Consider the following 26109-nt stretch of genomic DNA (forward strand, 5'->3'; position numbering starts at 1 on the left):
TCCACCCAGGGGAGCGCCGCTGCCATCTGCCGGGTGACGGAGTAGCCCGGATGCGGGGTACGGCCGTCGTCCGCGGGGCAAGTGGGGACTGGATACCCCGACCGCCTGGAGCGAGGAGCCGCTGCCGGGCGGAGGAGTGCCCTGCCGTCCCCAGAGACGCGGAGGGGTCGAGGGAAGACCGCCGTCCGCGAGGAGGAGGGAAGAAACTCTCCGACCGCCCAGAGCGGTAGAGCCGCTGCCAGGGGCGGAGGAGTGTCCCCATTTGCCGCCAGAAAAGCGGAGGCGCGTTCTACCCGCTGGGGGTCGGCGGTTTCACTCCGGTTCGCCCGGTGTTGGAGCGGCTGTCGTCCGCCTGAGTGTGGAGGAGTGTTCGAGGACCACGCGACGGTACATCAGAGAACCGGTGAGTGAGCTTTTTCTCTCTCTCCTCTCTCTCTCCCTGTCGCACCGTGTTGGCCTTTTCCCGCACCTATTTTTTTTTTGTTGTTGTCTTCCCCTCCTGTCTCCTCCCAGGGCGAGGAAGGCGGGGATGACCACGCGGAGCATAAGATACATCCCGCCCCAGGGATAGGGGGGTGTACGTCATGCCGGTGGCACCCGGCCTGAGATAACGCCGGGAGGAGTGTGGAGCGGAGGGGCGGGGCCGGTCGGAATATCAGCGCCCGGTCCCCAATCAGCCTGATGAGGCGCGCGAGGGATAAAGGCGGCCGGTGACGATTGTTCGAGAGAGAGAATTACGGACATGTCCGTCATGTGTGTTTGTTTATGTGGTTTTGAGTTTCTCATTAAAATATAATTTATGTTGACAAGCCGGTTCTCGCCTCCTCCTTGCCCATCCTTCAACTATTTTACAACAACATACTATGGTATAGACAATTATAATCTATAAAGTAAACATAAGAATCAATCAATAGTCCAATCAATTGAGAGAGAAAAAACTGCAGATGCATGTTAGCGAGTATGGCTAATAAATCCACCGCTTTATCTGATCTCTAACTTTTTTATCTGAAGCAAACGCAGTTAAAACACATTTAATGCTAATTAAATAAAAGGAAACAATCAACTTTATATACCTGAGATCCACCTGCATGCCTGTGCTCAGCCATGATGTTTGATCCGTGTCTCAAGCTAATGAGGTAACTTCCAGGGAGGCATCACTGAGCCCGTTGTACACGCCCCAATCCCCTGACTCCACCCCCACGTCAAAACGGTGCCATAAAGTGAAACGCACAGAAAAGTGAAGCGCAAAGGCAAAACGGTATCACGAGCTCACACGTGATGGAAATGCAGATTAAAAGGAGCATTGCAAAATAATTAGTAGCATTGCAAAGAAAAAGATCTGTGGCAAAATCATTGCTGCCTAAAAATCTGTTGCAGAGATAAAAAAGGATAAAAGTTCTTTAGTTTCTTTTACAACAGTCGTTGATTTTTGCAATTAATTATATCTTGGTTTTTGCTATATTTTATTTATATTTTGCAATTCTTTATTTTTGTTGCAAAACTTTCTTTTTTTCTCTCGATACTTTATTTTACGTTTGTGATACTTAATTTTTGTTTAAAAAAAAATAATTTTTTTGCTCAATACTTTTTTCTTTTGCAAAACTTTATTTTATTTTGCAATACTTTATATTTTTGCAAATATATGTGGTATGGAATTGATCCAATAGTAAAGCATTGATTAGGCTTTATAAGTCATTATAATGTTTATTGAACATCAGCTTATCGTTGACCTACAGTCCACAGCACCACTTTGATTGCGTTGTGTCTTAACGAAAGTCTTTAGGTCGATTTGTCAAGTTAAACAAAGTCTGAAACATAAATACAATTCATAAGTTTCCTGCATTCAGAATTGCGCTATGTCGAGGTGTGATTGAACGCAGGAGCGCGTCCTCATCTTGCGCTGTCGCTGCTGTCAATCCCGAGCTCTGACGTACTGACGTAGTAGCAGAAGAAATCTGGAAAAATTAATTAAATCATTGTTGTAGCGATGTGTGTGTGGGCACCCGGAATTGTACGACACAACGTCACACATGTACAGAGACCGGACGAAAAAACACATCGCTTGGAGGAAAGTGAGCGAGGAAGTTGGACTACCTGGTAAGTTCTGAAAATATGTGCGTCTACTTGATTCCAGCTATTGGATGCACTTTACTATGAACCTAAGTCGTAGAAGCCCCTCCTCCTGTCCTTTTCCGGAAGAGAAGGGGGAATACTCGTGGGTTCGCGTGCTGAAAATGTTCTTCGCGCTGTCTATGAATGCACCATAAGTCACCATTTTCATTGAATGTAAATAAAATGCAATGAAAGTAAATGGCGACTAAGACTAACATTCTGCTTAACATCTCCTGTGTTTGGAACAACATCAGGGTGGGTAAATGATGACAGAATTTTCAGGGGGGTAAATCCCTTTACACAATGACCTGTTAATAAGCATTATATGCTTTTTAATGTTATAATATATTGATAATGTTATCTATTTAAAAGTCCTATCCTGCACATAACTAGTCCTTAAATATTACTAGACGAAAGCAAACATACCTAGATGTGTTCCTACAGAAGACAACGAGGACAGGGTGTTAGTCAGTGAGGGTTTTAATATGTATGTATGTGTGTGTGTGTGTGTGTGTGTGTGTGTGTGTTTGTGTGAGCAGACAAACCTTTGCAGTGAGCGTAGGGCATGTTCATCACATAGTCTTCCCCTCTGTTGAGAAATGTCAGTCTGGCTTCACCGTCCAAGATCGCTGACAGAGAGTTTCCTGAAACACACAAACACAGCTCTTGTTCATGTGTGCATGTGCTGACAGTTTAAACAAAATGCATTTATGGTTATACTGTATTTATTGTCACTGCATCTCATGTCTCACCGTAAAACTTGGACTTGGCCAGAATGCTGCCGCTGAGACAAAAGCCGTCCTTCCTGTTACTGACATAAAACGCTGAGACAGGGGGATGATGGGATACCTGGAGGAAAACAGACACATTGAGTCCATTATCTTAAAGTTGCAAGGTTTAAGACAAAACGCATAGAATAAAAGTGGATAATATTGCCGCACCTGTTCTGCGATGTAGAAGGTTTTGCTGTTTGTCCTGTTGTTGAGCCACAAACAACGAAATGTTTCTCCAATAATGGGGTTGTACGGTTTCTTTAAACCCTAAAATTGACATATGAAAATATGACGTCAAATGAGATTCAGGACATGTCAGTCGCACTTGAAAGAAATGTGTGTTTTTACCTTTGGCTTCTTGTAGAATCCTGAAATGTACCATTTGACCACTTTCTTCAAACGGTTGTAGGCGTTCTCCTCCACAGCAGCTCTGAGCAAGCCAACAAAACACAAGCAGAAAATTCTAGGTTTTATCCCATTACAAAGCATTTACTCACAAATAGTAAATTATAACTAATAATTCCAATTCCTAAAATCTGATTGGATTTGCTATATTAATAGCCACTGTAAAAAAGCTGTTATAAAAGGGATAGTTACGACTTCTGATTTGCCACTTCCTGTTACACTTGTCGCAAAATGCAGATAAGCGCACACACTTTATAATAACAACGAACCAATGCTTGAAATGAACTTTTCTATTAAGGTTCAATAATTGGCCACTTTCGGGGGCATTTTTTGACCTTTATGAGGGCATATGTTCTCAAATCTTATATATGAAAAACATTATATATCAAATACTTACATTTAACCAAATTATTAACACTAATTATCTGAGTCGCACTAAGCACAGCACTACATGCAATGACTGAGCGCTAATTCTAAGAGCACATTTTTTTCCCAGCGCAAGTGGGCATGGGTGGGAGTGTTTGCGCTATCTGTAGGTGTACGCATGTGAACTGGGGGACTATTGTATGTTAATGAAGGCGTGCAAAGCAGTTTGCTATTTTCCTGAGAAATAAGTAATTGCGCTAAGACTTTTCAGTAGCATCACGTCTAATCACGGCGCAAAGTCTAAACTCAGTTCCTGTATTTGCAGTTTGGAGATTCCACCAGCAGGTGGTGCTAAAGTTCATGTCCAAATTCTGAAAATATGGTGGAAGATCATAGTGGGGCCAGTGGTGGCTCAGCGGTTAAGGCTCTGGGTTACTGAATGAAAGGTCAGGGGTTCAAGCTCCACCACTGCCAAGATACCAGTGTTGGGCCCTTGAGCAAGACCCTTGACCCTATCTGCTCCAGGGGTGCTGTTTCATGGCTGACACTGTGCTCTGACCCCAGCTTAGTTGGGATATGCGAAAACAACTGCATTTCATTGGCTCTGTACCTGTACTCTGCAAAATAACAATAAAGTTGAATCTTAATCTTAATCTTAATCTTAATGAAGTCCCTGATAATTAGTCCACTTGTGTCAGGGATTCAGCACACTCGGCCCCTAATCAGACTGATCAAGCCCAAGATGGGATAAGGCCGACCGGAGACAGCAGTTCAGGAGAGAGTGAGTTACAGACAGCTGTTATTAAATTGTTAAAATATTATTTATATTGTACGCTTCCTAATTGATCTGGTTGCTAGAGAGGGTAGAGTCACATAGGGTTCTCACTCTTGGTTGTGCGCAAGGCGAGTTGTGCGTGGATGCCTCGACCCACGCTAGGTCTCATCTAGCCACACGTCTCAGACGTGGAGGCAACTGAGATTCGTCCTCCACCACCCGGATGGTGGCACTTCGCCACCACGAGCACTTGAAACGCATTGGGAATTGGGGAGAAAAAGTGAAAAAATCCACAACTGCATTCATGATCTAATTTATACTGTTGAAACTAGCATTGATCAATCTGATTAAAAATACTTACATTCTCTATTATTTAATGGTGCGTAAATTAAACATATTACATGCATATTAAAGAAGCACATCACTGTCATAGAATATATGCAGTTAAAACCTGATATTCAACAAGGATGCATTTAATGCACAAAAGAATGTAAGTGCATATTTCTATTCTTCTAATTCACTGCATTCAGTCCATTTACACTACCAACCTCTTATGAATGTGCTGTCTTTGTTTATGTTGCATGCGATTGACAGGGAATGGACTATATAATAGGACTATATAACTTGACACAGCCCACCTACGCCTAGATTTAGTGCATACTTGCACAGAAATATCAAAACTTCACGGCCATGCCCATTGACTTTGCGCTTATTACTTAAAGCATAGCGCTGCGCTTATAGTCCCTTATGTTTTATGCAATAGGTACAGTACATCCATGAATTTCGGGGGCATTTTTGTCCAGAGCCCCTGTTAATTTCTGACCCTGCAATGAACCATTTACAAACATCAATTTATGTAATATCGGCTACAATTTGGTCATTGGCCATGACTTAAAAAATCTCTATGTGTACGTGTCTGTGTTGTCTTACTCTGACAGGAAGTCAGCGTGGTAGTAGTAATCGGACAGTTTGTCCAGGAAGGAGCGGGGCTCCAAAATGAAGGTGGGCAGCACCACTTTGGACAGATCCATACCGGGTCGAACCTGCTTCAGTAGAGTCCAGATCAGAGATTTATTCTCCTCTGATACCGTCTCTGTCTGCGATGCCTCGCCAGCCTGAAACACACACAAAGACTGAATGAGCAGATGGTGTCATATCTATCACAGATTTCACACACATTCATCTCACCAGCTGTCTTCGGTAAAAATAGACGTTTGGATATTATGTATTTGCGTTTGTGCGTCAACAAATCTCCCCTACAGCCAAACGTGTGTGCAGAGAGGACTTTAATAATTCAATATGATTTATTTATCTATTATTTACAAAATATTAATGCTGCAATACATGACTCTTCTGTGCATATATTTATTTATTAATTTATTTTAATTCCCTTTTCTCCCAATTTGGAATGCCCAATTCCCACTTCTTAGTAGGTCCTCTTGGTGGCACGGTTACTCACCTCAATCCAGGTCTCAGTTGTCTCCGCTTCTGAGACCGCCAATCTGCGCATCTTATCACGTGACTCATTGTGCATGACACCGGAGACTCACAGCATATGGAGGCTCATGCTACTCTCCACTATCCACGAACAAACTACCAAGTGCCCCATTGAGAGTGAGAACCACTAATCGTGTCCACGAGGAGGTTACCCCATGTGACTCTACCCTCCCTAGCAACCAGGCAGATTTGTTGCTTAGGAGACCTGGCTGGAGTCACTCAGCATGCCCTGGATTCAAACTTGCGACTCCAGGGGTGATAGTCAGCGTCAGTACTCACTGAGATACCCAGACCCTCCCTAGCAACCGGGCCATTTTGATTGCTAAGGACACCTGGCTGGAGTCGCAACCCAGGCCCCCTCTTCTGTGCATATTTAACATTTCCTTGTTGTATATACTGCTCAAATGTTCAGTTGCCATTTAACTTTAGAGTATAAATCATTTACACACACACCTCTCCGAGCTCCTCGTGGCTCTGCTCTATGTACGGCGTCTCCTGCAGCGTCTCGTTCGGGTCCAGGTCGATGTACGAGTCTTCCTGGCGCTCCGATGTGTCACTGTCGCTCTCTTCGCTCTTCTCCAACACTTCATTCTCCCATTCCTCCGGCTCCTGCTCATTCTCACGGTCAGACTTATCCGAGTACAGATCAGGATCCTTAAACTGATCGCTGTCATTAAACCTGATAAATCATACAAACTCACTGTTATTATTAATCACTATGTGATTTTTTTTTTAATGTTATATAATAAAAATAATTAGCAGCTACGAGTACATGTAAAGAAAACATCATAGTGCTCACTTGCTGTACGTCCAACATTAAAAATGCATTTGAAGCGTATGAACTGTCACTTTTGATCAACACGGAATAAAATATTCATCTAAAGAGCCCGTAACATGACAAGATTTTTAGATACTTAAACGCTTACTGAAAGCCCTGCATGTTGTGTGCTCTCAGCAGACTGTAGAAGTTAATGTGCGAATGTTCTGCAGTCTGAGTCGTCTCCTCTTTGCCGTCTCTGATCATCGTTCTCTTCAACAAACTTGAGCATTTCAGGGCCAATTCAAGAGCGTCCATCCAACAGCGACCTACACACACAGTTTTATTAAAGGCTGCACCATCAAGTGTATCTTGATATACATGGTTTAACAGGGCGCATTTAAGTCTATCTTACCATCTGACTCTGATGCTGCTCTGAATATCAGGTGGCTGCTGGGTAACGGTTGAGTGATGGACCCCACAGCTTCGCCTTTAGGACCCTGAATCCAACACAAGCACATAAAAGTTTAAATCCATCAATGCAAATGAGAATAATATTAAGAACCGTTATTATTGGCTACCCTACTATGTTTACCTAGTTGTAATATTAAATAATAACTAGATAATAAAGTTTGTAGAGACAAACTTTGATGTTGGCTTATAAAAACTTTGTCTGAAAGTTTATATAGACATTACATTAAGACAAACAACCAGCTAGCTAGAGGAACCATCAGATAGATAGATATATAGATAGATAGATAGATGCTAGCATGTTATAGCATGTAGCTAGTTGTTTTTAACATGTTTTACCATGTTGCTAGGAATTACTAACATGTTTTAGCATGTATCTATGTGTTGCTAGCATGTAGCTAGGGATTTTTAGCATGTTATTAGGCATTGATAGCATGTTTTAGCACATAGCTAGGTGTTGGTAGCATGTAGCTAGGCATTTCTAGCATGTTTTAACATATTGCAAGATGATGCAGCTACGGATTGATAGCATGTAGCTAGGCATTGCTAGCATGTTTAGCATATTGCTAGGTGTTGCTAGCATGTAACTAGGCATTTCTACCATGTTTTTAGGCATTGCTTGCATGAATTTAGACATTGCTAGCATGTTTAGCAAATTGCTAGGTGTTGCTAGCATGCAGCTAGGCATTTCTAGCATGTTGTAGCATGTTTCCAGGCATTTATTTCACATTGTTAGGCATTGCTTGCACATTTGAACATATTGCTAGGCGATGCAGCTATGGGTTGATAGCATGTAGCTAGGCATTTCTAACATGTTTTACCATGTTTCCAGGCATTGCTTGCATGTTTTAGGCATTGCAAACCTGTTTAGCATATTGCTAGGTGTAGCTAGCATGTTGCTAGGCATTGCTAGCATGTATTTATGTGTTGTTAGCATGTAGCTAGGGATTTCCAGCATGTGATTAGGCATTGCTAGCATGTTTTAACATGTAGCTAGGCATATCTAGCATGTTGCTAGGTGTTACTAGCATGTTTAAGCTAGTGACAAGCCAACATAACATAAGCCAACATGTAAAGCACCTTTCATGCATCAAGTGCAACTCAAAGTGCTACACATATCATAAATATATATTACAAAAATGAAAATAAATTTCTTTCAAATTGAAATAATTTGAATTTTTATAATATAATAAACAGTAAAACATTAATTTACACTAAAATAAAAATTCACACATACATGCATCCCTACATATAAACCATGCTAAATATCCATAACAATTCAAAAATATTCATCTAAAACGTCAACACAGAGCTGTCGTTCTCTCTCCGGTACCTTGACGGCCCATATGGACTGTTCTAGCGGGTGGAAGAGCTTGAAGCAGAACCCGTCCTTTTTAGATGGTCTTTCAATGAGCTCGCAGGCATTGAGCAGCACGGTACCGACCCATTGGCCATTCTTATTGGTCTTATAGATGAGCAGAACACCTGGCTTCAGCACACACCACAGCTTGGTCCAACTCTTCAAAGTGCCACGGATCTGAATGAGAGAATCAACAGGATTCATCCGGGCCCTTTCATGAGCACAGACCAAATTAAACGTGTTTATGTGAACACACCTTGAGCCAGTCGGCCATGACGATGACAGACGGATCAGTGATCGTGCTGAGCAGTTCTTTAGCAGCCCGTTTCTTCTCTTCTCTGTAGTTCTTCTTTTGTACCTGAATGAACACACAAGCAAAATATTGTAAATTATCATCATTGATCATCAACTGCATTGAAAGTTTCTGTTGATTTTTCTTTACCTTGAGTGACTCCTTCTTGGTGAGTTTGTTTCCAGATGCTGATACATCCTTATCTGAGCCATTATAAAGCTTGGTTTCTGACTGCAAAACAGAAAAGTGTTAGTAACATATACTGTACACAGCAGTGTTTCCCAAACTGGGAAAGCAAAATACCTTGTGCGAATGTTGTCAACGCATTAGCAAAGGGTTTGCAAAAGGATGTTTAATGTTTGGAGGGGTGTCGTGAGGATGCACGCTCTGTGCTGAGTTTCCCAATCAGTGGGAGAAAGATAAGGGAGGAGCCGTGGACACCAGAGAGAGGGAGAGAGACGCACGCGGCCGCTGTGTGTGTGTGTGCGTGTCTGTGTGTTTTATGTTATGTTTAAGTTCCTTTGTATAACTAAAGTTTACGTTGACTACTCAGCCGGTTTTCGCCTCTTCCTTTCCCATCCTTGAACCATGTTACATTGGTGCCGAAACCCAGGAAAGGAGGGGGAGGCACCTTGTCCAGGAGAACTTGCCGCTACTGTCCGCTAGGAAGGGCGGAGGAGCCGCTGCTATCCGCCATGGGACGGAGGAGTTGCTGCCATCCGCCAGGGGATAGAGGAGGAAACACTGCCATCTGGCAGGGGGTGGAGGAGTCATTGCCATAAACCAGTGGACGGAGGAGCTGCTGCCATCAGCCAGGGGGCGGAGGAGCGGCTGAGGACCGGGTGGGCAGCGTGCCTGCGGGAGCAGAAGAAGAGGGTTTTCTTTTCTCTCACTGACTCTCCCGCTCGCCCTTTCTCTCTCCCCTATTCCTCCCCACCTCTCTCTCAGATTCTCAGGATTCTCTCAGATGATGGAAGAGTGTGATGAGGAGGAGGGCGTGGCTGTGCATGCTACACTTAAAGTGTGATTTCCCCTTACCTGAGGAAACGACTTGAAGGTGTTGCATATAATCCTTTAGACCCATGGTACTCAACAGGTGGCCCGCAGGCAGCATCCAGCCCACAAACCATCTTTTTGTGATCATTTTGGATTTGTGTGTGGCTTATTTGAGACTTTCCTACCAGGTTTTGTTTCACAGATTGCTTTGTTTTTAGGAAGTCCTCTTTAGCAAATCACATTGAGCTTTTAATCCACCAATCATAACCAATCATTGCATAGAGCGCTCGGATGTTTAGACAGTGACGCAATTTGATCAAAATCCATCGGAGGGTCAGATAACTTGGCGGGCATTATCAAATCATCCACTGTATTACATTAAATAAACAAATCACATAGTCACGGGAGACTCTGAGAAGTGGTGGTATGTGAGAAAATCTGCCGGTACTCTGCTGCCTAATTTAGAGAAGTGCAGGTACTGTGTACCAGTGAGTACCCGCCCACTTCAAGCACTGGTAATTCTGATCCTCTGCTAATCAACACACACCCCCTGGTTCTCCCGTCACCTTTCAGATGTTCTTCACTATGTTTAATTAATGACAGCTGGGCTGAAGATGCTAGCAGAATGTCCAACTAGCATCGATCTGATTCCAGTGTCAGAGGAAATATAAGCAAAATCGGACAAAACCTCCTTTTGGAGACATTTTGGAACGTTTTTATTTAAATAATGATTTTTTAAAATTCAAATAATGCATAATTTATAATTGGCTATATATACAAACAATAGAAGTCTATGTTTTGTCCCAATTTAGCTGAGCAAACATCTCTGTGTTTGTGTGTTTACCTTGCTCTTGGATATAGAGTGTGACGAGTCCTCTTTCAGAGGCAGGATGTCCTCTTTGCCACGATCAAAACCTGCAAAAACAAGAAAACTCAACATTATCACTGAACTAGACTGTCAAGGTAGGAGCTGTTAAGTAAGGGATAATCTACAGTTAGTCAGTCATTACCGCAAAATAAACCTCTGACGGGGTGGTCATCGCCCTGAATGGGTTTATTTACATGGCTACTTACCAAATAAATAATTAAATGCACATTAAATAATGATTTGATTTGAAATTCCATTATTATGTGAGAAGAAAGAGAGAGTCTCCAGAAACAATTAATTCCACCTCAGGTTTGTCTCATATTGTGGGTTTTTGTGTGAAAATGACCGTCTGACTGCTCATTATCTGTCTTATTACACTACTACTGGCCAAATAAATAAACAAATGGACATGAAATAGAGATTTCAGGAAATATTATTTGATTTGCTTACTTGTAGAGATCGCACAGTGATATAAGAAGTTGGAAAGATGACTCGCAATACCTGGATGACCAGTCTGATATCACTTGATATCATCAGATGTGCGGTTATTTCTCAGAAAAAGTCAGACCACTAGATGGCACAAGTGACCAATCAGAATTGAATTTTCCAGAGAGCCATGTAAATAAGCACATATATGGGCCTGGCCGTTCAATCGCGCAATATTTTGGGCATTTTAAAATTGTGAGCATCAATCAACATCAAGAGATGTCCACTTGTGTGATTTACAAAAAGTGTTAGCTTTCCTTTTGTGTCAGTTCCTAATTATAATGGTCATTGATAAAAATGAGAGTTTAAAATATTTCATGATTTAAACTTAAAATGTCATGTGGTGTAACCATCAATTAAAATGTTTCCTCAACTTGATTGGATATATGATATACTCTAATATATGATTGGAGCCGCATCTGAAGCTAAAAGAGCATACAGTTATGGTGCGTTCACGACATATCGGAATTACAGGACTCATAGAATTCATCATTTTAAGTTGTAAACTCAGAATTCCAGGAACGCTCCGACTTGAATTAGGCTGCTTTAATTAGGTCTGCTGGAACCAGAAACATCTATCATGATCTATAACTCTGCAATAAATTGAATAGCATCTATACTAATATTATATTATTTGTTTCCCTGTCTCAACCTTGGGACTCCTATCCTGAGGTCACCAGAACCAGCTGGATCCAGCTCCATTCCGGCTTCGTCTTGGACTGCACTGCTATGTGTCGCTGTGTGATGATGACTAATAGCAGCCGGTGCCAGCCAAACCTCACTTCAGTCTATTACGATGGACTTCAGAGGATGAACTGATGCCAACTCCAACCATAAGACATGGGATAATTCATATGCCACTGCCTGAACCTTGGACTTAGGATAGACCACACCAAAATTACCAGCTGGTTGAACTACGATGCAACTCACTGATCTCGGCCTGCATCACCTCGGTATCTTAATGCCTGATCTTCTGTAAAGCTGCTTTGAAATGATGTGTGCTGTGAAAAGCGCTATACAAATAAACATTTCTTGACTTGTCCGATGTGACGTCATGTATAAAGAACCAAAATGCCAGCGGTTAAAGGTAGTTTACATATATTTACGTATGTTTGATATTACATTTTATTGTCGTCAATTTGAAAGAATACACAGAATTAATTAATTCAATGTTTTGATTAAATATTTTCCTGTCATCAACAACAAAGCAAAACATCAGATTTTGAATTACTAGTGTTGCCATAGAAACAAATAATCCCTCAGTGTGAGAACTTGAGTAGAATCTCTGTGTTGTCATGCCACAATTACAGTGAGTCTTGGCACTGAGGCCAAGCAAAATAAAACTTTAAAAATTACAATGATTATTTCCCAAAAAGTGAGAGGAATATGTGCATGTGCGTGCCACAGACAGATGCGTTAATTAAGATTAAAAGTAGTGGAAACGTAGAAAATTGCATCTCAAGGTTCCTGTATTCTGTTGTGCTTCCTCCTAAGTGTCAGTGAGCGGTTCTCATTCTGGCTGCGCTGCCACCTATTGACCCGGCTGATAAAAACAGATGTACTTCAAGCTGGAATTATCTATGTTAGGCAAATCTGTACTTTTATTATGGAATTTACATATACATTAAGGGGCATGATTAGTTGCGTTAATTTTTTTAAATAATTCTAATAAATATAACATGTTACAAACATTTTACGCAATTAATAATGCCTCCTATCACGTACGTTAAACTTTAAATTCTTATTACACAAAACTATCACAGTAAGAGAAAGGTTCCAATACAGAGCACCACCAAACTGCTTATGTGCATCCTGAATGCAAAATAAAGCGCTTTAATGTAACCGGAGTGTTTCACGGCGATCCTCGCTGCACATTCAAAAGTGCAAAACTGCAAGATAATGAGGCAGGTGCACATCAAGTTCACAATATCAGGTAGTTTAAACCTTTTTTTCTAAAACAATTTATTCAAGCAGTGTCAGACAGAATCAGCAAAAGACTTAATTAACCCATCTCTCCAAAGCCAGTGGCGGAGCTAGGGGGTGGCCGTGGCCATCATGGACCAAAGCCTGGCCACCCCACTCGAAATTGCTGTTTTAGTCATTTTTTGGGGTAATTTTTTGGCACAATTTAGTTCTTTAGAGGTAAAATCATCTCTGGACAAATGTACAAACTTAACATGTGCGCAAACCAAGGTCGCCAAACCTCTCCGTCCCGAGGTGTCATTGTATCCACAACCCCACCCCCCACAGTCTGACGATATAAAAATGCTGACAGAACATTTCTGTGCCACCACAGACTGATCACTTGCCCCTTTGAAAAACACCTGGCCACCCATTTGAAAAACTCCTGGCTCCGCCCCTGTCCAAAGCACCTCACAAGTATAGATTTAACGTCCGACAGTGATCGACATAAAATGTTTTGTTGATATATATGTGCATGAATGGACTTAACTTAAGCAATAAACTTCTTGCAGAAGTTTTTACTGTTATGACTATTATTGAGATTAGCATAGCTAGCTATAATCACGCAAAAACAATCTCAATTATTCAATTAATTTGAGAATTGTCTCCCATTATAACCACCATCACTAAAAATATTATTGTTAAAAGTTGACCCAACTACCCGACTAGCTGATCAGTCGACCACCCTGGGACATTCCTACAGTAGTTGGTATCATTTTGAAACTGTGTGAATTTTAACATTTATTGACTAGCCCCATTCACATCCATTGTAAGTGCCTTAATCCCAAAGTATACTTCGGTTAGATGCATCAGCATAGTGCTCAAGAACCTAACGCATGCGGCCCGATTTTTGTAACTTTACCTCTCTGAACATGTAGAATGCGTATGCGTTTGGAATTATTTGCCCTATTTAGTGGGTCCACAAGGTGGCAACACTCACATTTGAGCCATTGCTTTCACAAAAAAGAGCTAGACAAAGATGTAACTGCTGCTAAACATCAAGAGACAAAGGTAGAAACAACAACAATGGATGTGCACGTCAAGAGCGCGCGTTGAGGAGGTCAGGTGATACCTGCATTTGCGTAACTGGAGTCTGAAGGACTATAGACAACTTTATGTGTCTAAACTCCAAAAGAGAAATAATCAAATATCTCAGTTGTAGCGCTCACGCGCCAACTGCCTGTTTATGTGCACGGTCAAATGAAGAATACTTTGAAAGGCTGGCGTTCAGATGTACACAAACATGCAGTGTTCACGTCAAAACTGAAGTATAATTTGGGCTTTATGGTTAAGAATATTTTTTTACAGGTGTGTCCAAAATGTGGATTCACTCCCATCAAAGGTTGCCACTTAAAATCCATTTCAATTTCACACTATATGTGTTTCTCTATCACCCATTGCTCATGGGTTTTTCATTCAAAAAGACCAACATCTACTGGTGCAGCTTAGCGCTGATACAAAAAAGCAAGAAGCCAGTAAACATTTTCCCTTGGGAAATTAGCTCTAGTTTTGGATGTCACATATTTAAAAGGCTTTAATTAAGAGCGTTTGTGCAAAATGTGTCAAAACCAGACCGTTTCTGATCAGTTCCAGCATGTATAGGAGGATATGACAGACAGAAAACAAAAAACTATATTCTCAAACTCATCTCATCAAACCACAGTGGATGCAAATGACCCACTCATTCAATAATCAGGTCTTTTGTCTAATGCCTCTCATATCTGTGTGTGCATGTGTTTGTAAAAGACAGATCGAAGCTCCGTGATCCGGGCTCAGAATTGCATTCATCTCACAAAAACAACCCTCTCCAAGAGCCCTTCAAAATGATAATCATAAATTGAAAGGCCTAAACAAACTCAATCTGACGGAGGCATCAGCATAACATGTCTATTAGCATATTAGCAACCTATTCTGTCGCCGCATTTATCTGCATTAACCACCAGAAAATGATCTTCATTTACAAGAGGTACACGTGCATCTAACATGTGATGCTGTTTGTAAAACAAATTATATTTGCTACAGATTCCCATTTGGTCAAAACCAACCCCTATAGAAAACTTACCTACAAAACCTTTTAAGTTTAGGGATGGGAATTGTAATGATTCTGGTTCTGATTCCTCTTGATGATTAAGATTCCTTAACGGTTCCATTTATGATTGTTTTTGCACTTTTGAGGAGGAATTATTTTCAAATAAGTAATCCAATTCTTGCATTATACTGATGTTTAATTGTTTTGATTCACTAAAAAGAACCAGCTTCTAAAAGTCATTTGTTTGGGCACTGCGCTATATTTTTCAGCTCTGTAGATTTAAAAGAACCGATTCCTTAGTCATTTGTTCAGAAATCAGACTACAAAGGTCCCGCTGTGTTTTGCGCTCTAGATTATAAAGAACAGGAACGGGAGAGTCATTTGTTCATGAATCAGACTACACTGGTAGTGCTGAATATTTTGTGCTGTAGATTCAAAAGAACCTGTTCGTAAGAGTCATTTGTTCGTGAATCGGACTACACTGGTAGCACTGTATGTTTCGAGCTCTAGATTCAAAAGAACCAGTTCGTAAGAGTCATTCATTTTTAAATCAGACTACACTGTTAACACTGTATGTTTTGTGCTGTAGAGTCAAAAGAACCAGTTCGTAAGAGTCATTTGTTTGTGAATCAGACTACACTGGTAGCGCTGTATGTTTTGTGCTGTAGAGTCAAAAGAACCGATTCGTAAGAGTCATTCGTTCATGAATCAGACTACACTGGTAGCGCTGTATGTATCGAGCTCTTGATTCAAAAGAACCAGTTCGTAAGAGTCATTCGTTCATGAATCAGACTACACTGGTAGCACTGTATGTATCGAGCTCTTGATTCAGAAGTACCAATTCGTAAGAGTCATTCGTTCATGAATCAGACTACACTGGTAGCACTGTATGTTTCGAGCTCTAGATTCAAAAGAACCAGTTCATAAGAGTCATTTGTTCATGAATCAGACTACACTGGTAGCACTGTATGTTTCGAGCTCTAGATTCAAAAGAACCAGTTCATAAGAGTCATTTGTTCATGAATCAGACTACACTGGTAGCGCTGTATGTTTCGAGCTATAGATTCAAAAGAACCAATTCGTAAGAGTCATTCATTCATAAATCGCACTACACTGGTAACGCTGTATGTTTTGAGATCTAGATTCAAAAGAACCGATTCGTAAGAGTCATTCATTCTTGAATCAGACTACACTGGTAGCGCTGTATGTTTCGAGCTCTTGATTCAAAAGAACCAATTCGTAGGAGTCATTCATTCATGAATCAGACTATACTAGTAGGGCTGTATGTTTTGAGATCTAGATTCAAAAGAACCAGTTCGTAAGAGTCATTCATTCGTGAATCAGACTACACTGGTAGCACTGTATGTTTCGAGCTCTAGATTCAAAAGAACCAGTTCATAAGAGTCATTTGTTCATGAATCAGACTACACTGGTAGCACTGTATGTTTCGAGCTCTAGATTCAAAAGAACCAGTTCATAAGAGTCATTTGTTCATGAATCAGACTACACTGGTAGCACTGTATGTATTGAGCTCTTGATTCAAAAGAACCAATTCGTAAGAGTCATTCGTTCATGAATCAGACTACACTGGTAGCACTGTATGTATCGAGCTCTTGATTCAAAAGAACCAATTCGTAAGAGTCATTCGTTCATGAATCAGACTACACTTGTAGCACTGTATGTATCGAGCTCTTGATTCAAAAGAACCAGTTCGTAAGAGTCATTCATTCGTGAATCAGACTACACTGGTAGAGCTGAATGGTTCCAGCTCTTGATTCAGAAGAACCGATTCATAAGAGTCATTTGTTCATGAATTGGACTACACGGGTAGCGCTGTATGTTTTGCTCTGTGGATTAAAAAAGGAATGATTCATTAGAGTCATTCGTTCAGGAATCACACTACACTGCGTTTCACATTGTATACACAGTATAGTAGCGGGGCAGTACTGCTGCTGAATACCACAGCAGGAAAAACTGACAAAGTATTTTAAAATGGTATTCTGTCATCATGAGCTAAATTAATTTTTTGAGAAACATTATCAGAAATGAAAATGAATAAAAATCATACGATTCCAGTATTTTAAAATAGAACCAAAGCGAAGTAAAACCAAACATGAACGTGCGAACCCATATACCGTAAACATACCATAATCTGGGTCTTATCAAAGATAGAGAACTGCTGACTACAGCACCAGATGTAAGAGGATACACACACACACACACACACACACACACACACACACACACACACACACACACATGCACACACACACACACACACACACACACACACACACACACGTAGTGTTTCCATGTTTTATGGGGACTTTCCATAGACATAATGGTTTTTATACTGTACAAACTTTATATTCTATCCCCTAAACCTAACCCTACCCCTAAACCTAAACCTCACAGAAAACTTTCTGCATTTTTACATTTTCAAAAAACATAATTTAGTATGATTTATCAGCTGTTTTCCTCATGGGGACCAACAAAATGTCCCCACAAGGTCAAACATTTCGGGTTTTACTATCCTTATGGGGACATTTGGTCCCCACAAAGTGATAAATACACGCTCACACACACACACACACACACACACACACACACACACACACACACACACACACACACACACACACACACACACACACACACACACACACACACACACACACACACAGATCTTGTGCTTCAAGTCAATATTAATGTCCACAGTCTCCATTACTTTGTCCTTCCCTAAAATATAAACAAGTATGAGTGACCTTTAAATTGTTCTGTGGTATCACTTTAGATATTTGTATTAACTTTGATAGTAGAGAAACAGGAAATCAGTGTCTGAAACTCACAAAACGTTTAAGATGATTAAAACATTGTGATGGGACAAGGACAAAAAGAACAAATAGATCACAGAATTTGAGTGTAGTTATTATGAGTAATTGCTATCATAACGCAGACAGTTACCACTGAGCTATGGAAACACGGCGAGACCGCAGCTCACTTCACACAGGAAGGGATCAGCGTGTGTGTGTGTGTGTTATAATCCAACTCATAATCCAGGCATCTCAGAGACAGTCCTGATCATTAGCCAAGACAAGTGATTGATATAAAAAATGAACCTAAACCATGCAACTAACAGAAAACTATTGACAGATTGTTGTAAGATGCACTACAGCCTCATGCACTGAAACACTGCGGTTTCCCATGATTATTAACATTCAACACACGCGTAGACAGACAGACAGACAGACATGCAAAGAGTCCAAGCATAGATAAAAACTATCCCTGCAGAAAATAGAAAACGAGATAACAGGTGTCTGCCAAATCAGTTTGGCTCCTGTTTCTTTCTTTATCATAGTCAAGTAAGGGATAATGTACAAAAATAAACCAAGTGAGGGTGAAACTGATATTTCAACTCTCCCGCAGCATCCTTGACAATTGAAAAACAGCAGCGGAGAGTGAAATTCCACCCCAACTGCCCTCACTGAAGGGCAAAGAGTATCGACTAGATGCGAGACTGTGAGCAGAGACAAACTTTCAGTTTAACACTTAAATGTCATTAACAACTAACTCAAATAGCGTATACATTAAAGGGACAGTTCACCCAAGAATGGAAATTCTCTCATCATTTACTCAACCTCATGCCATCCCAGATGTGTTTGACTTAATTTCTGCAGTTTCATGGTGTCTTTAAAACCAGAGTAATACGTGACGGCATGAACGCGCACAAAGCCGAGCAAATGCACCTGTGTTTTTGCACACACACTCTATAATAGTCACACACCTGTGCTAATCCGTCACCTCATTGAGTAAAGTGCAGGTGACCCTCAGAGCGAGGATCTGTTGTGTACCCTTTAAACACTCGGAGTTGTGTGCTGAAATTAATCTGTCGGATAATAAAGCACAAAAGGTTTCGGAAGTAAAAATGCCATTTTAAATCGCCAGAACTAAATTAATTTTTAGCAATAACGTGTAATTATTTCAAGACAGGATTATCATGAGCTCTAATGTTGTTATGTGATGATATATGCTTCTGTAAACACAACAAGTCATTGAGATTTCAACTTCATTTCAAACAAAAAGTAAAGACAATAGTTTAATGGCAGAATTCTCTGTGAAGAACTACACTACCCATAATTCCAAAGGAAAATCAGCCAATCAGAAGTTGCTGTTACCATAAAAACAAGAACTGCGTTTTTGCAGGCAAGTGGAGGCCAACTTTACAGTTTTTAAAATTAAAATTAAGACTTTTTAAGACCTTTTTCAAGACCTAAACAAATAAAATTAATACTGTATCCCCATTCTAATGCAAACCCACACAATCTCCAAATATATCATGCATCACAGACTCTTACGTGCACATATTCAACATGGCCTTAACATTGCTTATCAGTAAAACACGGTAGGCTATAAGCAAGTTTAAATGTTTTCCTCATATATATCACATTCAAATTGGTTTATGCACCATTACAAAAATAAACACCACATAAGCATAAGAGGTGCATAAGCTCAGGTCAATGAGGCCTACGATCAATAAGCTCCAAAAAGAAATACAAAACCTGTGCTAATTGAAAGAAAACAAGACGGCAAAAAGATATAATCCAATATTTGGTGATAATATAGCATAATGAGAAATTTATAAGCGATTTTTATAGGCCGGTCATTTTTGACCGGGAACGCCATAAGTGTGACTTTGTGCCATTTTGTACAAAATAAAGGCATTTCAAAACAAACTTAAACATTGAAGCACACTAGTGTGCTAAATAGTACAGAATGTTTTCATATTTTATTTAATATTGCCAAAATTCTTCACAAATAATGCAAATACATTTTTCACTCAAAAACATAATATTGCATAATTTTGACTGGGAACACCAAATTAGGTAAAAAAATTAAACACAGCACAAGGGTTAATTTTCTTAGTCTTTCCTTCCTGTGATGGGGAGGGCCAGAAAGAGACTAAAAGAGTCCACATTTTATTTAAATTAGATGCAGTTTATCGTGCAACCAAAATACCAATAACCAGGGGACAAAATAACGTGGAATTTTTAACTTCAAAGGCTGAAATACACGGGGGACTCTTATTTTGAATTGTATGTGCTTCACTGCTTCCAGCTGCTCATTAAAACAGATTAAGGGGAATAAAATGTGCATCGCTTGTCATGTGAACCGCTGAAAACGCTCACAAGCCCCCACGTGCTTGGAGAAAATACAGCAGAGCCAAGTTTTTGCTCTGAAGGACGCAGCGCATGCATTTATTTAATTAGATGTTTTCTTTTGAAGTTTGATAATTATATAAGGTCATATCACGATTCCGGTCTTTCCGCCCTCAAACTTAAGACCTCTTTAATAGATAATTAAGACTTTTTATGACCTTAAATCTTTGAAAACTGAATTAAAGACATTTTAAGACTGTTTAAGGGTCCGCCGGACCCTGTTTATGTTACGTTAGATAGCTACCTAGTTAGCGGTGTGATGTGGTGTTTTCTGAGACGGAAAAATGCACCGGATACATAATTCGCAATGCATCATGGGATGAGTAGTTCCCCCAGAAAAGATGTACACAGATGTTTCTCTGATGTTAAAATACTTTTTTTTTTTGCTTCGAATCAAAAGCTGGAGCTGCATGCTGGTTAATTTGCTCATAAAACTTTTTAGCGATTAATATTCTAAAACGATTGTGGAGAAAATTAACGGTGAAAAATCACCTAGGCAGCTGAAAAAGTGGGCGGACACATCTCAAATACTTTATTCATTATAATGGCAAAACAAACACAGATGTGAGCGCTTCGTCGTTATATGTAATCAATTTCTATATGAGTGTCAAAACACTGCTGTGTTTCACACCGGTGAACGTGACTCACAGACAAGACTTGTGCAAATGCAATACTCTCTCAGTCATTAGTTAATCTCTGCTTAACGATCACCATTCAAATGCAAAAGGATAATGATAATGAAAATGCTTTCTAAGTGTGCAGATGTGAGTATAAAAATAAAAATAAGAGCCCTGAGGCACATTACATTCAAGACAACCATCTGCCATAACTGGGCAAAACCAGAGAACAGCAAGTGACCCATTTGCGTAAATAAGTGTGTTTAATGCATCTCACTCTTTTCAGAATAATAATCATGATGGATAAATGGAGAGGAGGCCATACAACACACACGAATCAAAATCACTATGAAAACTAGTGAGAGCTTTAACTATTCAACAACTGTGGCAACACCATCTCAGTCCATCTGAAAATCTCGATATACTTTCCTTGAACAGAAAAGAAACAAAAAAACATTCCTTAGTGACCTTCAGTTTACATCAAACGTTTTGGATATTTCAGGGAACATATCAACTTGGGTTGGGAGCCGCGAACCACGTATCATTTTAAGAATTTTTAACCGTGTTACATTAATTAATTAAATTAATTCTCAGTTAAAAAGATTCACAAATCAATCGGTCAGAGAGATTCAACTCGAAATCACCTGAAAATGGTTAATGAGTTATGAGAATTCACGTTAAAACACTCACAAATCAGTTTCCAACTCATGAATTATCAGTTTGAATCAGTCTAATGACTCACTATTTGAATGAATCTGTCAGAACAATTTCTTTAACTCATGAGTTTTCAGTTTGAATCATTTGACTCAATCACTGAGTGAATCGTTCAGAGCAATTCTACTCGATATGAACCATGAATCATTCAGGTGTTATGAGACTCCTTGTTAAAACACTCACGAATCAGTTTCCAACTCATTAATTATCAGTTTGAATCACTGAGTGAATCGTTCAGAGCAATTCTACTCGAAATGAACCAAGAGTCATTCATGTGTTATGAGAATCCTCATTAAAACACTCATGAATTATCAGTTTGAATCACTGAGTGAATCGTTCAGAGCAATTCTACTCGAAATTAACCAAGAATCATTCATGTGTTATGAGAATCCTTGTTAAAACACTCATGAATTATCAGTTTGAATCACTGAGTGAATCGTTCAGAGCAATTCTACTCGAAATGAACCAAGAATCATTCATGTGTTATGAGAATCCTTGTTAAAACACTCATGAATCAGTTGAATCAATCACTGAGTGAATCGTTCAGAGCAATTCTACTCGATATGAACCAAGAATCATTCATGTGTTATGAGACTCCTTGTTAAAACACTCACGAATCAGTTTCCAACTCATTAATTATCAGTTTGAATCACTGAGTGAATCGTTCAGAGCAATTCTACTCGATATGAACCAAGAATCATTCATGTGTTATGAGAATCCTTGTTAAAACACTCATGAATCAGTTTGAATCACTGAGTGAATCGTTCAGAGCAATTCTACTCGAAATGAACCAAGAGTCATTCATGTGTTATGAGAATCCTTGTTAAAACACTCATGAATTATCAGTTTGAATCACTGAGTGAATCGTTCAGAGCAATTCTACTCGAAATGAACCAAGAATCATTCATGTGTTATGAGACTCCTTGTTAAAACACTCACGAATCAGTTTCCAACTCATGAATTATCAGTTTGAATCACTGAGTGAATCGTTCAGAGCAATTCTACTCGAAATGAACCAAGAATCATTCATGTGTTATGAGAATCCTTGCTAAAACACTCATGAATTATCAGTTTGAATCACTGAGTGAATCGTTCAGAGCAATTCTACTCAAAATGAACCAAGAATCATTCATGTGTTATGAGACTCCTTGTTAAAACACTCACGAATCAGTTTCCAACTCATGAATTATCAGTTTGAATCACTGAGTGAATCGTTCAGAGCAATTCTACTCGAAATGAACCAAGAATCATTCATGTGTTATGAGAATCCTTGTTAAAACACTCATGAATTATCAGTTTGAATCACTGAGTGAATCGTTCAGAGCAATTCTACTCGAAATGAACCAAGAATCATTCATGTGTTATGACAATCCTTGTTAAAACACTCATGAATCAGTTGAATCAATCACTGAGTGAATCGTTCAGAGCAATTCTACTCAAAATGAACTGAAAACTGTTTATGTACTTCTTAAATTATTGTAATTACTGATTGGTTGTTCATACTTTATCCATATATATGAAACAATACATTTTGAAAATGCTCCATTACAGCGTACTTTGGAAAACAATGACGTTGAAACCCGAAAACGTTGGAACTGGAGGTTTCAAACGAAAATGGATTAGTATAGATGTGGCCTAAATTACGTAGACATCCCATCTCTAGTATCAGCTCCTGAAAAAGGTGCATTTTAGTTGCAGGAAGTGCAACTTAAGGTTGAACTGTTCATGATACATCAAACAAAGGATGTGATAAACAGTGATTAACAGATGCCAAAGTGCTGCCAGTTAATGGATGCACTTCAGTTTCAAGGGCACTCAAGTCAAACGCACACATTCTCCTGAACACCAGCTGCTAAAACAGTAAAAACTAATAGACTGCTGCTACACTAGGGTTTGCACATATTTAAATACAAATGCAATGATCTTGCAACAAAATTAAGCTATATTGTGAATAGGCTTTTGTATGGACATTTTATCCAACTTTTACTGCATGTATTTTGATAAATGAACATTATTGATAGTTCATGATTCCTAATGCAACTGATCAGTCAATCAGAAATGTGAAACTTTCATTCTAGCGTTGGTTTGCGCATGAACCATTATAGACAAACACCAGAGATGTACCCACCTGGAAGGCAAACTGAAAGTTCGTTGTACCCCCCAAACGAGGCATTGCGAATGAGTTTCCGTCCATTTGGATGGGGCGGCCGGGCCGAGATGGTTCCCCCACAGGTGGAGAACCGGCGGCGACCCAGAATTCCTTCTTCCTTCATCATGAGGGCGGCAGTGGGGGGCCTCACCCTGAAGAGGGCGAGTGTTAGCGGCTACGGCGTAATTCAGTACTCAGCCCACACAAACACACACGCTCAGGTCTGCTCTGGAGCCGCGCTCTGAAATACTCACTCACGCTCTCTCCCTGCTACTCACTGCAGCTCGCCCGCCCCTCACTCTAGCATGTCTGTGTGTGAAGGGAGAAAGAGAGAGAGATTCTCTCTCGTCACAGATTCTTGGATGCACCGACCGTCAGTGGAAATAGAAACGGCTTCAAGCTGCGTCTTCATTAAACACACCTGTGTGCCATTCTGTTTCTCTGTGTATTTTCATTGTGGGGGAATCTCAGAAAATATTTACACAGAATATCTTTATATTTATATCAGCACATTTTCATTCAAGTGTCCAAACGTTTTGCTTTTGTGTGTTTTTTTTTATTTTTGTAATTATTCTAAATGGCAATTCAGAAACATACATATATATATCATACCTGTCAACACTCCCGTTTTTCCCGGGTTTCTCCCGTTTTTTAGCGCTATCTCCCGGACCCCTCCCGGTTTGTTATTTCTCCCGGGAAACTCCCGTAATTTGCATGGCCCAAACTCCTTTATGAATAATCGCCGATTATTATTATTAATCGGACCAATATGTTTGTCTAATGTTGATCAGTTGCCAGATTGTATTAAATGCATTATATTCACACAATCCACACACCATTTACAATTTCAACCCATTTGTCACCTCAACCTGGCAACCTAGTATAACCCAGTTGCGCAGTCGCGGAACGTTTAACCCGAAAGCGAGCCGATAGACAGAATGGCAGGTGAAGGCGGTGTCCCCGCAAAGAAACTGAAGTACAATTGTAAATTTCAACAATGTTGGACGCAACAATGTACGTGCATCTTACCCAGTCATATAGACAACCTCCACGCTTTTTGTAAGGTATGTCGCATTGATTTTAATGTAGGCCACGGCGGGAAAAATGACATTAGGCAGCACATTAAAACACAGCGGCACCATCGCGCAGATGAGGCAAGTAAGGGCACACAGGCGATCTCATCCTTCATCACGAAAGGACAGACAGAGAGTTACAGAAAATCGCATGAGCATGAATAACAGCACTCTTTGCTCTCTCCTATCCTGCAAAATAAACCACACCGGTTTGGTTTCAAAATACACTCCGTCCAAGAGGGCACTGAGAGCAGCAAAATCTGCCACATACAATTACAACACTTCAAAAAAAAAGTGAGCACATATTCATGTTTACAAAACATACTGTACTTATGTTTACAAAAGAGAGACAGTTATTGATGCTCAAGGAATGAACTGTAAATAAATGTGTTAAATTAGTTTGTACCACAGTGTTATGTGTTTGTACCAGTGTTAAAAACTGTGATGTTTTGTTGTAATAAAATGACAAATAAAAAAATTAAGAAATATTAATAAATTAAGTTATGTTTTCATTTATGGGTATTGCAATGTAAATAATACACTTAACACGTGCAGTACACTTAACAGCATGAGCCTACCTCTTATAGCATGAAGAGGTAGGCTCATAACAATCCCCAAAAAAAAATCTCCCGGATTTTGAAAACCAAATGTTGACAGGTATGATATATATATATATATATATACACACATATACACACATACATGCATACATACTGTGTTAAGAGTGTAACGGTTCAAATTTCTCACGGTTCGGTTTGTATCACGGTTTTAGGGTTATGTATTTGCAATGTTCAGAATTTTTATTTTTTGTAATTAAATATATTACTGCCAAATCCAAAGTCAGAATACTCTATTTGGTAACAAACAATTCAACAGGTTTGTCCTTAATAAAAATCATTGTTTTACAGTAACCCTAGTTTAACTATGGTATTTGTAGTAATAACATAGTAACAACATACTTAGCACGGTTACTGTCATGTTTACAATATATAGTATAATCATGGTTACTATATGGAAACTACAGTATTACTGTTGTAAAGCTATGGTTAATTGTATCTTTGATTTCCTCAAAGAAAACCATGGTGACAGCAGTCATGATTACTACAATATTACTATAGAAAAACATGGTTCATTTTCATTAGGGTCTTTAAATAAAGGGGTTTTTCTCTAATTAATAAATGAACATTTTAA

General features: G+C 39.7%; 1 protein-coding gene across 5 annotated transcripts in view; it reads right to left on the reverse strand.

Annotated features, from left to right (window-relative positions):
• LOC127639279 (oxysterol-binding protein-related protein 8-like) overlaps positions 1-26109 on the reverse strand; it is a 95007-nt gene that overhangs the window by 14218 nt on the left and 54680 nt on the right. For 4 of the 5 annotated variants that reach the window (XM_052121207.1, XM_052121204.1, XM_052121205.1 and 1 more), the window contains 12 exons: positions 10649-10719; positions 8959-9039; positions 8773-8874; positions 8490-8693; positions 7101-7185; positions 6855-7014; positions 6382-6607; positions 5362-5546; positions 3234-3315; positions 3054-3152; positions 2865-2961; positions 2658-2756 (listed from right to left, as the gene is read on the reverse strand). In XM_052121207.1, coding sequence (XP_051977167.1) covers positions 2658-2756; positions 2865-2961; positions 3054-3152; positions 3234-3315; positions 5362-5546; positions 6382-6607; positions 6855-7014; positions 7101-7185; positions 8490-8693; positions 8773-8874; positions 8959-9039; positions 10649-10719 — 1491 coding nt within the window. Of the gene's footprint in view, positions 1-2657; positions 2757-2864; positions 2962-3053; positions 3153-3233; positions 3316-5361; positions 5547-6381; positions 6608-6854; positions 7015-7100; positions 7186-8489; positions 8694-8772; positions 8875-8958; positions 9040-10648; positions 10720-23824; positions 24107-26109 lie in introns of those variants that run through there. The other variant, XM_052121206.1, reaches the window with a different exon arrangement.

The sequence above is a fragment of the Xyrauchen texanus genome, chromosome 47 (assembly GCF_025860055.1).
Source record: "Xyrauchen texanus isolate HMW12.3.18 chromosome 47, RBS_HiC_50CHRs, whole genome shotgun sequence".
Lineage (NCBI taxonomy): Eukaryota > Metazoa > Chordata > Actinopteri > Cypriniformes > Catostomidae > Xyrauchen > Xyrauchen texanus.